Here is a 16,944-nt window from a genome sequence, read left to right as displayed (position 1 = left end):
CAGTTTTTCATCATTTTCAATATTTTAACATCCAACACTACACTAATAAAATCCACTAAACTTTGGTTTTATATCCTTTTCCCTTTAGATGATTCCAAAGAAACAGAATCACTATAATATCTGAAAGTCTTCAGAAAGCCATGTTTAATTTTTGAGATATCGGATACCACCATTTCCAAAGACTTAATAAGGGGTCCATTTTTCATTGTTTTTTGTGTGTGTGTGTGTGTGTGTGTGTAACAGCGACAGAGAGAGAAAGAGAGAGGGACAGATAGGGACAGACAGTAAGGGAGAGAGATGAGAAGCATCAATTCTTTGTTGCGGCTCCTTAGTTGTTCATTGACTGCTTTCTCATATGTGCCTTGACTGGGGGGCCACAGCAGACCAAGTGACCCCTTGCTCAAGCCAGTGACTTTGGACTCAAGCTGGTGAGCCTTGTTCAACCAGAAGAGCCCATGCTCAAGCTGGCAACATCAGGGTCTCGAACCTTGGTCCTCCGCATCGCAGTACAATGCTCTATCCACTGTGCTACCACCTGGTCAGGCCATTTTTCATTCTTTAAATTCCATAATGAAAATGAAAATTATATGCTATTGGTTTCAGATAACTATTTAAGTCCAACTTTCTTACTAATTTTTGCAATGTTGAATGTATGAGGAAGGAAAATTCTTAGCAAGTAACTTTCAATCACGGAATGTTAACCACATACTATGTTTTCTACAATGAATATAGACTACTAATAAAATCAGAAACAAAATTTGGGGGGAAAAATATCCACATACATAGCTAACAAGATACATAACCCAGTATCTTCAAGTCAGTACCTCTGTGTCTTTCATAACGCACCACGCTTCAGCTGTCTGCCCTTGCCGGGTGTATGTGTACAAATAAATGCCCACGGACAACTGAATTAAGTTGTCCTCATTCCCCAGATGGATTAATGTCTGTTGTCATCTCTTCCCCTCCAAAATTGTTCTGAATTATTCATCTTAATTACTTTCACCTGCTTTAAAATAACAGGCACAGGAAGCTTTGCCTCACCTCCATCACTCTGAGGAACACTTCTGGCCTGTGCTCCCTCATTTCTTAAAGAAGAAAAACTTGAAGAGCTCAATGAGAAATCCCCTGTATTTCCTTCCACTCTAGGCTTATGGTCCCTTGGCTTCCCAACTGCCCAAACATCTCCCCTCCACAAGCTGCTGTAAGTAGTCCCTGACGGATGAAAGACCCAGTTGGGGGGGCACTGTGGGTGGCGGGGTAGCCTGGGATTGCTTGACTAGCTCTGAGGAAGGCATGGGGTCACCACACCCCAGCACCAGTAACAGAAGTCTTAAGAAAAGGCAAGTGGCTTTTTTTTCTTTTTCACATTAAAAGATTTTAAATCTAATTACATCCCCCCCCAAAAAAATCAAGATACATTTAAAATTATTTCTGATTATAGGAGCCACTGTTCCCCTTTATTTACTGTGAGCTGAGGTACATCTTAGTTTGTACAAACACTTAAAACAGTTAAAATCATTCATTAGGTAGCTTTAAACCTCCTAAAATAAAGTTAGAATTAAGTATAAGAATAAAATTACTATTTTACTTAAAAATAACCAAAGGTCACTCTGAAAGAGACTGCACAGCTGCCTGGTGGAAAATTACATGGCTTAGTCAGTACTTACCAAGTACGGGTTTGTAGATGTTTGTCAACTTAGTAAATGATGGAAATAAATGAGGAAGATAATACTTTCGAAACAACGTAAAAAGAAATTTAAAACCGGTATCCTGATTCTCCTTATTCTTCCATTCTAAGCTTGCAGCCTTTGGAGAATATGTGGGAAAAAACACATATATTTACATTTCATATTAATGTATACTAAAACTGGAATGCTATTACTAAAATTCCTATCATAACTTAAAAACTAGACAAATAATATGGGTAATCATGTAATAAATTCATATCTTAACTCTCAAAAGATGACAAAAATGAATAATTCAAAACAAAACAGTAACTATGTTAAAAAGAATTACCCAACAGTTGGGAAAACTGGAAAGCCACATGCAAAAGAATGAAACTCGACTACAGCCTGTCCCCGTGTACTAAAATTAATTCAAAATGGATCAAAGACCTAAATATAAGACCTGAAACAATAAAGTACATAGAAGAAGACATAGGTACTAAAATCATGGACCTGGGTTTTAAAGAACATTTTATGAACTTGACTCCAATGGCAAGAGAAGTGAAGGCAAAGATAAATGAATGGGACTACATCAGAATTAAAAGTTTTTGCTCAGCAAGAGAAACTGATATCAAAATAAACAGACAGCCAACTATATGGGAACTGATATTTTCAAACGACAGCTCAGATAAGGGCCTAATATCCAAAATTTACAAAGAACTCATAAAACTCAACAACAAACAAACAAACAATCCAATAAAAAAATGGGAAGAGGACATGAACAGACACTTCTCCCAGGAAGAAATACAAATGGCCAACAGATATATGAAAAGATGCTCAGCTTCATTAGTTATTAGAGAAATGCAAATCAAAACTACAATGAGATACCACCTCACTCCTGTTAGATTAGCTATTATCAACAAGACGGGTAATAGCAAATGTTGGAGAGGCTGTGGAGAAAAAGGAACCCTCATTCACTGTTGGTGGGACTGTAAAGTAGTACAACCATTATGGAGGAAAGTATGGTGGTTCCTCAAAAAACTGCAAATAGAACTACCTTATGACCCAGCAATCCCTCTACTGGGTATATACCCCAAAACCTCAGAAACATTGATACGTGAAGACACATGTAGCCCCATGTTCATTGCAGCACTGTTCACAGTGGCCAAGACATGGAAACAACCAAAAAGCCCTTCAATAGAAGACTGGATAAAGAAGATGTGGCACATATACACTATGGAATACTACTCAGCCATAAGAAATGATGACATCAGATCATTTACAGCAAAATGGTGGGATCTTGATAACATTATAAGGAGTGAAATAAGCAAATCAGAAAAAAACAAGAACTACATGATTCCATACATTGGTGGAACATAAAAATGAGACTAAGAGACATGGACAAGAGTGTGGTGGTTACCAAGGGTGGGGGGGGAGGGAGGACATGGGAGGGAGGGAGGGAGAGAGTTAGGGGGCGGGGGAGGGGCACAGAGAACTAGATAGAGGGTGACGGAGGACAATCTGACTTTGGGCGAGGGGTTTGCAACATAATTTGATGACAAAATAACCTAGACATGTTTTCTTTGAATATATGTACCCTGATTTATTAATGTCATCCCATTACCATTAATAAAAATTTATTAAAAAAAAAAAAATTACCCAACAGTATCACTTCTTGTAAACTTGCAAAAGAATGAAACTCGACTACAGCCTGTCCCCGTGTACTAAAATTAATTCAAAATGGATCAAAGACCTAAATATAAGACCTGAAACAATAAAGTACATAGAAGAAGACATAGGTACTAAAATCATGGACCTGGGTTTTAAAGAACATTTTATGAACTTGACTCCAATGGCAAGAGAAGTGAAGGCAAAGATAAATGAATGGGACTACATCAGAATTAAAAGTTTTTGCTCAGCAAGAGAAACTGATATCAAAATAAACAGACAGCCAACTATATGGGAACTGATATTTTCAAACGACAGCTCAGATAAGGGCCTAATATCCAAAATTTACAAAGAACTCATAAAACTCAACAACAAACAAACAAACAATCCAATAAAAAAATGGGAAGAGGACATGAACAGACACTTCTCCCAGGAAGAAATACAAATGGCCAACAGATATATGAAAAGATGCTCAGCTTCATTAGTTATTAGAGAAATGCAAATCAAAACTACAATGAGATACCACCTCACTCCTGTTAGATTAGCTATTATCAACAAGACGGGTAATAGCAAATGTTGGAGAGGCTGTGGAGAAAAAGGAACCCTCATTCACTGTTGGTGGGACTGTAAAGTAGTACAACCATTATGGAGGAAAGTATGGTGGTTCCTCAAAAAACTGCAAATAGAACTACCTTATGACCCAGCAATCCCTCTACTGGGTATATACCCCAAAACCTCAGAAACATTGATACGTGAAGACACTTGTAGCCCCATGTTCATTGCAGCACTGTTCACAGTGGCCAAGACATGGAAACAACCAAAAAGCCCTTCAATAGAAGACTGGATAAAGAAGATGTGGCACATATACACTATGGAATACTACTCAGCCATAAGAAATGATGACATCAGATCATTTACAGCAAAATGGTGGGATCTTGATAACATTATAAGGAGTGAAATAAGCAAATCAGAAAAAAACAAGAACTACATGATTCCATACATTGGTGGAACATAAAAATGAGACTAAGAGACATGGACAAGAGTGTGGTGGTTACCAAGGGTGGGGGGGGAGGGAGGACATGGGAGGGAGGGAGGGAGAGAGTTAGGGGGAGGGGGAGGGGCACAGAGAACTAGATAGAGGGTGACGGAGGACAATCTGACTTTGGGCGAGGGGTTTGCAACATAATTTGATGACAAAATAACCTAGACATGTTTTCTTTGAATATATGTACCCTGATTTATTAATGTCATCCCATTACCATTAATAAAAATTTATTAAAAAAAAAAGAATTACCCAACAGTATCACTTCTTATAAACTTGCTCTCCTACATGATGCCAGTATTTCCCCATACATTCTTTGCAATGATTCAACATTCCTGTGCTCTTCAAACATCCAGTCAGATATAACAAGGTACTTTATTTTTAATTCAAAAAAAGGCCTTTTATAATAAACAGGCTGTAAGGAAACAAGTCCTCACAAAGATTTCATCCAATGTTACCTACTGCAAAATCAGTATCAAAAGGTACAGCTGTAGAATCTTGGCAAATGCTTTCTCCTTGTTAAAAGCAACCCACAGGATAGGGTAAGCCAGGCCTGCCAGTCCACCTGCACTTACTGGTGGGTCTTAACACTTGTTACCACACAGGGTACCCTAAAGCAGAGTTGCCCAAATTCCTTCACGATGCACCCCACTTGGAAAATGGTAATAGCTCCACACCTGGGGTAAGGGGATGAGGGGCTCTGGCTGCCTGGGGGTAGAGGAGCTCAGTGTCTGCAGCCTGCTGGAAGTTGTCCAGATGGGCCAAAGCAGAAGCTCTGCCCTGAGGACTCACTCCAGTGGACAGAGGGGAGGCAAAGAAAGAAGGATGGACAGACACATACAATTCTGCACCCAAGTGAGGAGCTCATATTTGACATCAAAGCCTCCTGAAATAAATGGCATCCTCCCTCTAACAGGATCCTTGGGACTTTGTGTCTTATCTGAGATCACAGTTTGTTAATAACACATCTAGAATGAAAACCTAAGTCTCCCAATACAGGAAATTTGAGATACTCTATGCTGATCTGGGACATATGGAATGCCCTGCCACTTAGAACAGATGGAGTTCAAGATGCACGTAGACTGGGCCAGCAGAACTAAAATGTGGAGCTTCCAGAGATGACAGAATACCCCAGTTGAGCTCTGGGGATTTTGGAGCCCTGTGTTTCTGGTGCTGGTCAAAGGAAATGGGAGAGGATAGCAGCCAAGATCATCCAGGAGAACAGAGCAGTCAGAAGTAGCAGCCAAAGACTGAATCTGGAGGGACAGCAGAGAGAAACACAGTCCCCCAAAGAAAGCTGGGAAGAAGTAAAAGGGAGGAAGAAAGCCAGAAAATACCATGGGAGGAGCTCAAGAGGAGGGACAGACACCAACAAATTACCTGAAAGGCAGCACAAACTTAGGACAAGAACCCCTTCATGTGCTTGGACCTCTTAGCAGGGACAGGGCAAAGGCAGGTAACAGAGGGTGTCAAGGAACATTAAGTGAGGAAGTAGACTTGGCAGAGATTATTATGGCAACGAATTTGGCTGTGAAGGGAAGGACAGAGACTGGATTACACCCAGGGGGACTCAGGGACAAGAGAAGAGTTTGCTAAGAAAAAAGCATTCAGTAGAGCTTCTTTCAAACAATATCAATGCTCAGAAATACAGACCAAAAGAGATAAACCACCTAATGAAATCATAAACTAATCATTTTAAGTCCATATTCAGTTGGTAAATAAAAGAGAAAGAAACATGTGACATAAAACAGGCCTGCGCTGATGGCACGATGAGATAATTACACACTTTGGTTCGGAGCTCCCTGCCTGCTCTGCCTCCTCCTGATCCACCCATTCCGCCTCTGGGCCCACGTCCTCCTCCAGCCTGTCTCCCTAGCCAGACGTCAGGGTTAGGGAAAGAATAAAAGGCAAAAACAGTTTAATCCACTAAGAACTAACAGAATATATACATATATATATACCTCTGCCCCCCGTTTCTAGCACAGAGCCCCCAAACCCTTCTAACTTCTTAAGTGACGAGACCACTAGGAGCATCTTTTGTTCTACTGGGATGACTCTGGGTGGCTCCTGGACGGGGCGGGTCACCAGAAAGACCACGCCATGATCAGAACTTGGAGCTCTTAGCCCCTACCTGCCCACCTCCCAGGAAAGGGGCGACTGGAATGAGTCAGTGATCAGCCACGCCCACGGGGAAACCTCACAACATCCAACAGCAGGGCTTCCAGGGAGCTCCCTGGTGGGTGAACACATCCGCAGGCCAGAGAGTGACGCGCCCCACTCCACGGGGACAGACGCTCCTGCGCTCGGGACCCTGCAACCTCCCCTGTGGACCTTCACCTGGCTGCTCCTTGTAGCCTTTACCAGATTCTGTAGTAAATTGGTAAACTAAGTAAATTTTTCTTTGAGTACTGTGAACTGCTCTAGCAAATTAATCGAATCTGAAGAGGAGGTCATAAGAATCTCTGATTTGTAGCCAAAATGAACAGAAGTTGTGGGCGGCAACCTGGGGACCCACTACTAACAACTGTCATCTGAATAGGATGGGAACAGTCTCGCGGGACTGAGGCCTTACTATGTGGGGCTCTGACGCTATCTGCAGGTACACAGAATCAGAACTGAGTTCAGCTGTGCGACACCCAGCTGTTGTCACAGAGGATTGCTTGTTGGGGGAAAACACTCATACATTTGGTGACCGAAAATGCCACATGTGACCTGTTCTGTGTGAATGTGGTAGTAATATTAAAGTAAAAAAGACATAGAAACAGAGAACTAAAGTCCCTTTACACACACTCACACGCAACAGTGTGCCGCCTGGAATCTGTGAAGTGACTGGCACATATGCTTAGTTTAGTGAAATCATGCGTCAACTCGCCTCAACCCATATGAAAAATGCTCAGTGTGGACAAACAGGAAGAAAATGATGTTCTCGCTTTCCTACTGAGAAAAGACCGCCTGAATCACCGGCGACGTGCTCCTACCTGAATAACCATGTATTTTAGCAGTATCTGAAGAAAAAAGCAGGTCGGGTCATCGGCAGCCTTCTCCCCGGAGACGGTGGGCAGGAGTGGGGTGATCTCTTCCGGATGCACCTTTGCTGGGGAGTGGACATAACAAGGCTCTCTCACCACAGGTCAAGTTCAGAAAGGGTTTGTAAGTAACCTCGATTAAAATACATCTGTCCAGCCACTAGCACTGCTCCCACGGACCAAGCCAGTGTGATGTAGGGCTTAGAAAAGTAGCACAGGAGCTGTGAAGCCACCTCTCCCCTGCACCGTGGTTTCCCTTTCGTAGTCTGCTTTGGTCAGCCTGACGTCCATAAAAGTGATATGCAGTTATAAGTCAATGGCCCTAACAGGGCACAAATGACGGCCATTAGTAGTCCCCTGAGGCCACTACTGACCTTCCATGAATGCCTCATGAAAATACACAGCTGGCATAGAAGAACCGGGGTGAGCAGAGGAATGTCCACTTACGGAACAAAAGCAATTCTGGACAGCGGATTCGAATCGTGTTAACAGCCACATGAACACTCCAGACATACCATTCCACATGTCTCTACTTGCTGCTACAGCAAACATCTGACCACTCCCTTCAGTTCCTGTTTCCACCACTGCAGTAAATTTCTCATCATCATTTCATGTAAAATAGGGTCAAGGCTTTTCATCTAATGTTTGTAAGAATCTACTGTGAATATGGACAGGAAATAATTCCTCTTCAGAATTCATCTATGAAATCAAAATTTCTATTGAAGAAAATGGCTAACCAAGAAATTTCTCAGTGTAACCTCAAGAGTCACTTCAACCTGTAAGACCTGCTCCCATCACTCACCATCAGCTACAGCCGGGCTCGGATTAATGAGTGTCTCCAGGGTACAGGGCCCTCGCGAGGACATGACCGCCGGGAAACCAGGCACGAGGCAAGCAAAGATCAGCACCTGCTCTTCTGCACAGTTTGTCTGCAGTGCTTGAAGCCACAGAAGAAACAGTCTGATTCCTTCACATCTTATCTAAAAATAAAATTAAATATATGTATTTGTAGAAATGCATTGCAATGTAGCATTTTCAGCATGTATGAGATACTTAACATACCAAGTATAAGTGGCTGTGATGGCTTAAACTGGTATAAAATCAAAAATGTATTAGCTTATTAAAGACACATATAACTTACTGAACTACCATCCATAAAGCATACATGCTAGGCTGGCTTCTTTTGCTATTGATGATTTAGTTATCATCTTATTCCAGCATCAAATGGTATGTCATTATAAAAGGCATGTTCATTTTAAAATAAGCCAATTTTAACATAAATTACAAAATCAATATACTGTAAATAAATAAATATTCAATAGGCTCTGTTGTTGTTTTCCTACGCAATGGTGCTCAAAAATAATTCAGAGACAACTGTAATTTAACACCAGAATTACTGGGAGGAACAGAATCAGGCACGTTAGCTCTGAAGCTCAGAGGGGAACAGGTTCAGCCCTTTCCCTGTTCTGATGATAAAACTGAAGCAGTTGAGCTTTGCCATCAGTTCCCTAACTGTCCAAACCGGAGTCCAAACTAGAACACAGAACTCCAAACTCCAAATCCCAAGACAGTTTCTCCTAATGACTATCACAATAAGTTATGATGTAAGAACAAAACTTTTAACAATACTGGAAATATAATTTCTCAGTTAAAAATAAAAACTAAATGGTGTTTTTAAAGTTTTTTTAAAGAGGCCTAATTTTGTTACTTTATAGGATAACTTAAAAGTAATTAAAAAACGCCATTAAACATCATCTAAAATAAATACCTTAATAGAATTTCCAGTGTGTAGAAGCTTCTTTAAAGTTGAGCCTAAAAGTTTAAAACAATAAATTAGAAATGGAGTATATAAATTTAAGATCTACTTTTAAAAGGTCAGTTTTACAAAGAAAAAAATGTTCTTATAACAAAAGATAAAAATAAAAGGAAGAAGGCTGACTTTCAGAAGCAAACCAATGTCACAGAAGGAAAGACGTTTTAAGATAAAAGTACTTTGAGTATGAATCTCTTCAAAATTCTTTTAAAAGGGTCAAAACGATTATAAGGAAACAGGTGACCACAGTGGATCATGTGCAAAAATTTCGTTATCTATAAAATGAATGATTTTTTAAAATCTTTAAAAGTAAACATGATATAAAACTATTGTTCATGACATTTTTATAAGAACGTTTTACAAATATTCAGGACAGCATGTTTCCTTGCAATGAGAACCCTGTTTATGGATTTGGTCCATCAATAAATCCTCTAGCAGAGTTCTTTGGTCACTATCAAGGATGGAATCAAGGTTTACTCAGAACTACACGTCAACTGCAAAAGTTTGGTGCTGAAGCCCACTATAATTAGAATATTCTCTCCTGTGATGAAAAAAAAATCATATTACCTATTATTCTATAAATGTGTTCATGCCATTAGTAGGGAGATGGCTTGGCAACCCCAAATAAATGTCATATGTAGTTGCTACATGGAATTTTAACCTCAAAAAAGGAAATAATCTTTCAAAGTAAAAAATATATATATTGGAAGCCTTGGGCAAGAGAAACTTTTTTCCAATCAAATTTTTTGAGAAAAAAATGGGTATCAAATCACATTTACTCCACCAAGATATAAAGCCAGATACATGTATGTTAGTTAAATGCATACACTTTAAGAATTCATGTGCCAGAACGAAATCCCTAGCTACGTGAAGGAAGCTCTACTGTTTTAATACCTACCACTGGGGCTCTCTGGAAACTCACCATTGTTGTGATAGGTTACAGACTAAATCACTACTGGTTTGTGATTAACCTAGAGAAGTTAAAGTGACCTCCCCTTCATTTCTTACGTCATCAAACCATATCGAGTAGTGTGTGGTCTAGAGCCAGCACTGACTTTCTGGGCTTTCTCACAGCTAAGGTTCAAGTGCCTGTGCCAATGGCACTATTTTATCCCACAACGTTCCTCAAGCTGGTGTCTGGGCCCTTGCCTCTACCTTCCTGCCGTCTTAGACAAAGTCTGGTCTGCTTCAGCATACCATTTGCCCCAATATGCCTATGAGGACCTCACGATGGCTGCAGGGCCAACAGACACTCCCTCTCCCAGGAGACTCTGGCTGAAGTCTGCACAGACAGTTCTCTTCCCAGACATCTTGCAACACATTCTCAGTAACACTTTCTTCTGGTCATCACTTGACCACTGGGGTTGTCAGTCCTTTCCCTTCGTGGAATAGGTCCAAATTTTTATTTTTGACTTCTGGCCTACCCATAGCTGCCTATATCCACTCTTCCCTATCCAGGCAAAAGAAAAATGCCATTTTAAAAGGACAGACTTTACAAACAGACATACAGAGTTACTGACTCATCTCCATCAACAGCCAATGCCATTCTGAAATTAGTCCGGTAATTTGTTAAAGCAGCGATGGAAAACCTGCATCTATGTGATCTGTTCTATTCTGTGACATCAGAAATGCCTGTACGTGGGAAGCAGTACAGCTTAGCAATTACAAGCCAGATTCAAGAGGAAGACTACTAGGGTTCAAACCTAGGTTCTGCACTCACTGTATAACCTGGGTTAGTTACTAAATCTCATCCTATCTGAGTTTTCTCATCTGAAAAATGGGATAATAACAGTACTTATCCTGCAGAATTGTTAATGAGGTTTACATGAGGTAAATATATATAAATACTGAGAACAGAGGCTGATAAGCAGAAAGCACATTTAGGAACTCTTTGTAAATAAAAACGAATTTGTGCAGTGGGGGTACAGGAGCCTTGCCTGGCCACTGCAGGCATTCCTTAAGAACATGACTTCGCAAAGACCTTTCTACTCTAACTTTACCATTATGAAATCCTTTTCACTTGAATTTCAAAAAGTTCCTCTCTGTATCTTACCTGTTTGATTGAAAACTCATCCACACCATGATCACACCCACTCCCACCTCGTCAGCCCTACCGGTGCCACCACACTGATTCATGCGCAAAAAGAACAAATGAATAAGTAAAATCTAACTAGCTGAAACAATTCCCTGAACTTCTAACTTCTACTGGCTATTTTTTATTGTATTTTATAGATATCCTTTGTATGTAAATCTTGCTACTTTTGAGAAGGCAGTAAGAACACCAAGGCTGGGACTAAGATGAGAAGAGTAAGGGTTCCCCATAAAATTTAAAGAGGTAACAAAAACTCAGTAATCGTGATAAATATGTTAATGAAATAGTTTTAAAAATCAAAAGTAATGCAAAGAAATACGTGATGAACAATAGCAAAATTTTAAATCAATATCAGTGTTGAGCTGACCCATTATTGGAGCCTGGGGTGAAAGGAAAAGTGTACATACCACTATATCTTTTTAATGGTCAACTTTCTCCAGAATGTTAAAATGTTGAAAAAATATTGAAAAGTCAAAAAACTCAATATTGAAAAGTACTAAAAGTATTAAAACTCACATTAGTTTAAATATTTATAAAACCGAATTCTATAATTTTGCTTTGCTGGCTTTACTGGAACCACATTCATCAATATTTTCTCAATTCACCAATACTTTCTCAATCTACTTTCTTGCTTATCTCATTTTCAATTCCAAGAATTGCCACACTTAATAATTTCTCCTGAGAAAGAAGGACAGTCTTTTAAAAATCTTTTTTAAGGCTACAAGTTCACAAAGATAGTCTGATTCTAAATTAAACATCACAAAATTCTTTCTTAGTTTTAACTTTTTAAAAACTCCCTCTACATATCACGCCTCAAACCAGTCAATCAGCAATGGCAGGACACCACCGGGGGAGGGCAGAACCGGGGAGAAACACCCTCTGGGTGCCGCTGTGCGAGGCCTCCGTCCTCCACACACACCAGGAGGACGAAGGCTGTGGTCAGCCGCTGGAGGTGCCAGCGGAGCAGGGACAGACCGGCCGGCGCAACAGGGTCTATAAAAGACAACAGGGAGCAGCAGTCCAGAGGAATCTGACTCCAATGAATGAAGGCCCTAAATGTGAAACATGTAAGTACAAAACTCCTAGAAGAAAACACTGGAGACCTTTGTGACCTGGGTTAAACAATGATTCCTTAGACATGATACCAAACACACAATCCATAAAAGTAAAATTGGTAAATTGGACTTCATCAAAATTAAAAACTACTATTTGAGGAACACTACTGAGAAAATAAAAGAAGCCAGAGATGGAGAAAATATATTTCCAAGTCATATATCTGATAAAGCACTTAAATCCAGAATAAATAACTTTCAAATTTTAATATCAAGAAAACAAATAACTCAATTTAGAAAATGAGCAATACCACTGAATATATACTTCACCACACACTGATGGCAAATAGTACATGAGACAATGCTCAAGATCATTAGTCATTAGAGAAATGCAAATTAAAACCACGAGCTACCATTACCACTAAAATAAAAAGACTGATCATACTAAGTGTTGCCAAGAAAGTGGAGCAACTGAACTCTCATCCTGCTGGTGAGACTGTAAAATAGTGCAGCCTCTTTGGAAAATAGTCTGCCAGTTAAATATACTTTTATATGATTCAGCCTTTCCATTCCCAAGAGACAGGAAAGCACATGCCCACACAAAGACTTGTACACAAATGTTTATAAAACATACACACAAAGCTTTACTTGTATCCAGTTATTAGAAACAACCCAAATGTTTATCAACAAATAAACAACAGATAAACAAACTATGATGTAGCCATGCAATAGAATACTGTATTACCCAGAAATGAAAAGAGATGAACCATTAATATATGTACCAACACAGGTGAATCACAAAATAATTATCAGTGAAAGAAGCCAAACAAAAAAGAGTGCATGATTCTGTAAGACTCTAGAAAATCAAACCAATCTAGGGTGACAAAAAGCAGATCAGTGGTTGCCTGGGACTTAGGGGTAAGGTGGGGAACGATGGGAAAGGATCATGAGAAAACTTTTATAAGTGATGGCTGTGTTCATTTTCTTGATAGTAGAAATGGTTTCACAGGTATATATCTATGTCAAAACTTATAAAAATGTACATTTTAAATATGTAGTTTATTGTAAGTTAATTATATTCCAAAGAAAAATGAATTTTTGTTTGTTTTTTAGCGATAGAGAGATAGAGAGAGAGAGGAACAGACAGGAAGGGAGAGAGATGAGAAGCATCAATTCTTCGATGCGGCACTTTAGTTGTTTATTGATTGCTTTCTCATATGTGCCTTGACTGGGGGCCTACAGCAGAGCAAGTGACCCTGTGCTCAAGCCAGCGACCCTGGACTCAAGCCAGCAACCTTGGACTTCAAGCCAGTGACCTTTGGGCTCAAGCCAGCGACCTCATGCTCAAACTAATGAGCCTGTGTTCAAGCCGGATGAGCCCACACTCAAGCTGGCAACATTGGGGCTCAAACCTGGGTCCTCTGCATCCCAGCCTAAAGCTCTATTCACTGTGCCACCTGGTCAAGCAGAAAAATATTTTTTTAAAAAGAAAAAGTCCTGGCTGGTTGTCTCAGTGGTAGAGCATCAACCCAGCATATGGATATTCCAGGTTTGATTCCCAGTCAGGGCACACAGAAGAAGTGACCATCTGCTTCTCCACCCCTTCCTCTCTCCCTTCTCTATCTCTTCCCATCTCACAGCCAGTGGCTCGGCTGGTCCGAGCATCAGCCTTAGGTGCTGAGGATAGCTCGGTTGATTCAAGCAACAGCCCCAGACCGGGGTTGCCAGGTGGATCCCGGTATGGGTGATGCAAGAGTCTATCTCCCTCCTCTCACTTAGAAAAAAAAAAAGGAAAGAAAAAGAAAAACAGAGCAAGTAGCCTGGGAGTGACTGAGTGAAAGCCTGGAGTATGAAGGCTGCGGTCAGCTCGAGGCCTACATGACGACGAGCCAGAAAACCGAGTAAGGAGGCCTCAGAGGGTGAGGGGAAGGCTGACAGGTAAATGGCATAAAGAACAGGGACTGGGAGAGAGCAATGGCATAAGAAAAGAAGGGGGCAAATAAGCTGAAGGTCAGAAGACATGGACACAACCAGGAAGGACAAGGTGACACTGCCAAGGGAGAGAGGTTTTCAAAGAGGAGATGGTGATGACGCCTAGAACTGGCCTTGGAGAAAAAATACACCATGACTTCACCAGCATAACCCTGAGGAAGACAAAGAAGCTACAGAGAAAAGCCAGGTTTTAGGTGCCAAGGAAGTGCCCACAAGAGGCTGAGGCATTAGGGCTACTGCTTAACCCAGGAGGGCTTCCAGAGGGAAGATGACAAAGTGGGCGGGAGAGGAAAAGATGTGGAGCACTGCGGTGCAAGCGCTCCAGAGAGGACCCGGAGAGGCCACCGAGCAGTGAGGAGGCCTGAAGCCCACTCCCCGGCAGACACGGAGGCAGCAGGGCCCTGGAGGTGGCCTGGCCGGGCTGGGAGGCGCCTCCAGCAGAGGAGCCTGTGCCGCTGCGGAAAGACTGAGCTGTGGTGTGGCCTGACTTCTGTCACACTTGGGCTCCTGAGGAGGGGATGGAGCCCAGTGAGCCCTAGAAACTGAAAAATGAGGCTGCTCAGAGGTCATATTCATATTTCAGGCAATATGAGGCCACTGGGTAGCCCAAGACATAAAGCCAAGGACATCCTTAAAAAGTAATAAACAAATCTGCAATATAGTTATGTGCTTGGTGTTTATATAATGTATAAGGAAACCCCAATTGAACAAACTAGTTTCAATTATGACTCATGCTAAAAACGAGATATTTGTACATGTATGCATTTTCCACTAGATGAGCCTATTCTTTTAAGTCTAAGGTTATTTATTTTTAACATTTTGACATAAAACATCTCTAGCATAAAATAGATCCTTCCACTCACTAGGTGTTGCTTTAGTGAGTACAGGAGCAGCACTGTATTTTCACTGGGACAGAAATTCTGCTTCCCAGGAACTTTGGAACAGTACACCCCCTTAAAGCAAACACACATAGAACTTGAGTCCTATACTGATGACACATGGGCACATGAAGAGACATTGCCACAGCCTGCCCTTGAACCGAACATCCCTGGTTTGCTGATGTGCCTTTCTTTGTCATCTCCTTGCTCTATATCAGTTCCATTATTTCAGAGATAAAGCCTCAAGCGGCCACTTTTATCCACTTGATTTACTAGTCTAAAAATGACTTGAGGAAAAATTTGATAAATAATTCTTTTCAATTTGTCATCAGTAATGAAAATTTACAAACAGTTGAGTAGCAGATGAGCATCAGAGTTGATAAGGGTGTGACAGCTCTTTCCCTTATTTTCTTACTCTCTAAACATGACATGAAGCAATATCTCTGTCTGGTGTGATGAACCAGTGCTCGTTACAGGCTGCAAAACTGAAGAGTTCAGAGATGATTCTTCATTCAGTGATTTGTAGTAAGGAACCAGCCTTCAAAACCGTAAACACATGAGATCATATGGTACTGGTCTCTCTCTGCCTGGCTTATTTCACTTAGCATAATACTCTCCAGGTCCACCCCTGCTGCCACAAAGGTAAGATTTCCTTCTTTGTTTACAGCCACGTAGTATTCCATTACATAAATGTAGCACAGCTTTTTTATCCATTTGTCCATTGATGGCACTTGGACTGTTACCAGATTTTGGCTATTGCAAGCAACACTGCAATGAACATGTGGGTACATTTCTTCTTTTGAATTAGTATTCTGGGATTTTTAGGATATATTCCCAGAAGTGGGATAGCTGGGTCTTAAGGCATTTCCAGTGTGTAGAGGGTGTTATATTGAGTGGGACACTTGAAACTATGTCAACACTATAAATTAAATATTGTTTAAAAAGAGAAAAAAAAAGTATCACTGGTTCAGACAAATCAGGTCAATGATAAAATAAGTAGTCACTTACAAATTATTACCTTTTAATATATATAAATAAATACAACTCTAAATTAGAAAAATAATGTAACCAAAGAGAAATTTACAGACTCCATTTTCCTTCTAAAAAGAGTTTTAAAAGAAACAAAGTATCTCTGCTGCAGACAAAACAAGATGTGGTAAACTTCCAACACTGTGGCAATTGATGTTATAAATTACTTTCTTCCTTCTCAGGATAAAATGTGGCCATCCAGTAGGGTCTGAGAGCTTTTAAGACTTGCAGAAGATTTTAGATACTGTTCTTATTTTAAGTTTCTATGCTTAGTAACACTGTCATTTGTAGTGTGAGATAGGAAGCATACTCAATCAGTAGTATGTAAACCAAGCTTTAAGTTTCTAAATATATTTCCAAGTACCTTGGCCACTACAGCTGCAATGACATGTAAAAGTTTATCGATACCTATCTAAGCGAGAAAAGTGAAAGTTGCACTCACTTCTTCTCATGACCACATCAAAATTACAACTGAATTATAGAACAATCAACTTGGATAAGTATGTGCAGATGGGTTGAATGCAAGTCCCAAGACTACAGATATACAGAAAACAGCACACTGAGACTGGTAGGGGAAGCAGAGGCACAGGCTGGCCTTGCACCCAGGTGCTGTAGTCAAGAATCCAGAGAAATATCTCAGCTACAGAGGCTCCTCCTGAGAGTGTGGCATCTTAACCCTATGTGGGGC

The 16,944-nt window shown here is 40.6% G+C and overlaps 1 protein-coding gene across 2 annotated transcripts in view; it reads right to left on the bottom strand.

Annotated features, from left to right (window-relative positions):
* The window catches only part of RALGAPA2 (Ral GTPase activating protein catalytic subunit alpha 2), a 386,122-nt gene that overhangs the window by 287,613 nt on the left and 81,565 nt on the right, over positions 1–16,944 (bottom strand). For both annotated transcript variants that reach the window (XM_066237690.1, XM_066237692.1), the window contains exons 5-8: positions 9,169–9,212; positions 8,203–8,380; positions 7,353–7,468; positions 1,668–1,806 (exon numbers count right to left, since the gene is read on the bottom strand). In XM_066237690.1, the coding sequence (XP_066093787.1) occupies positions 1,668–1,806; positions 7,353–7,468; positions 8,203–8,380; positions 9,169–9,212 (477 nt within the window). The remainder of the gene's footprint in view (positions 1–1,667; positions 1,807–7,352; positions 7,469–8,202; positions 8,381–9,168; positions 9,213–16,944) is intronic.

This window comes from Saccopteryx bilineata, chromosome 6 (genome assembly GCF_036850765.1).
Source record: "Saccopteryx bilineata isolate mSacBil1 chromosome 6, mSacBil1_pri_phased_curated, whole genome shotgun sequence".
Lineage (NCBI taxonomy): Eukaryota > Metazoa > Chordata > Mammalia > Chiroptera > Emballonuridae > Saccopteryx > Saccopteryx bilineata.
This window is presented reverse-complemented; position numbering and strand designations above follow the sequence as displayed.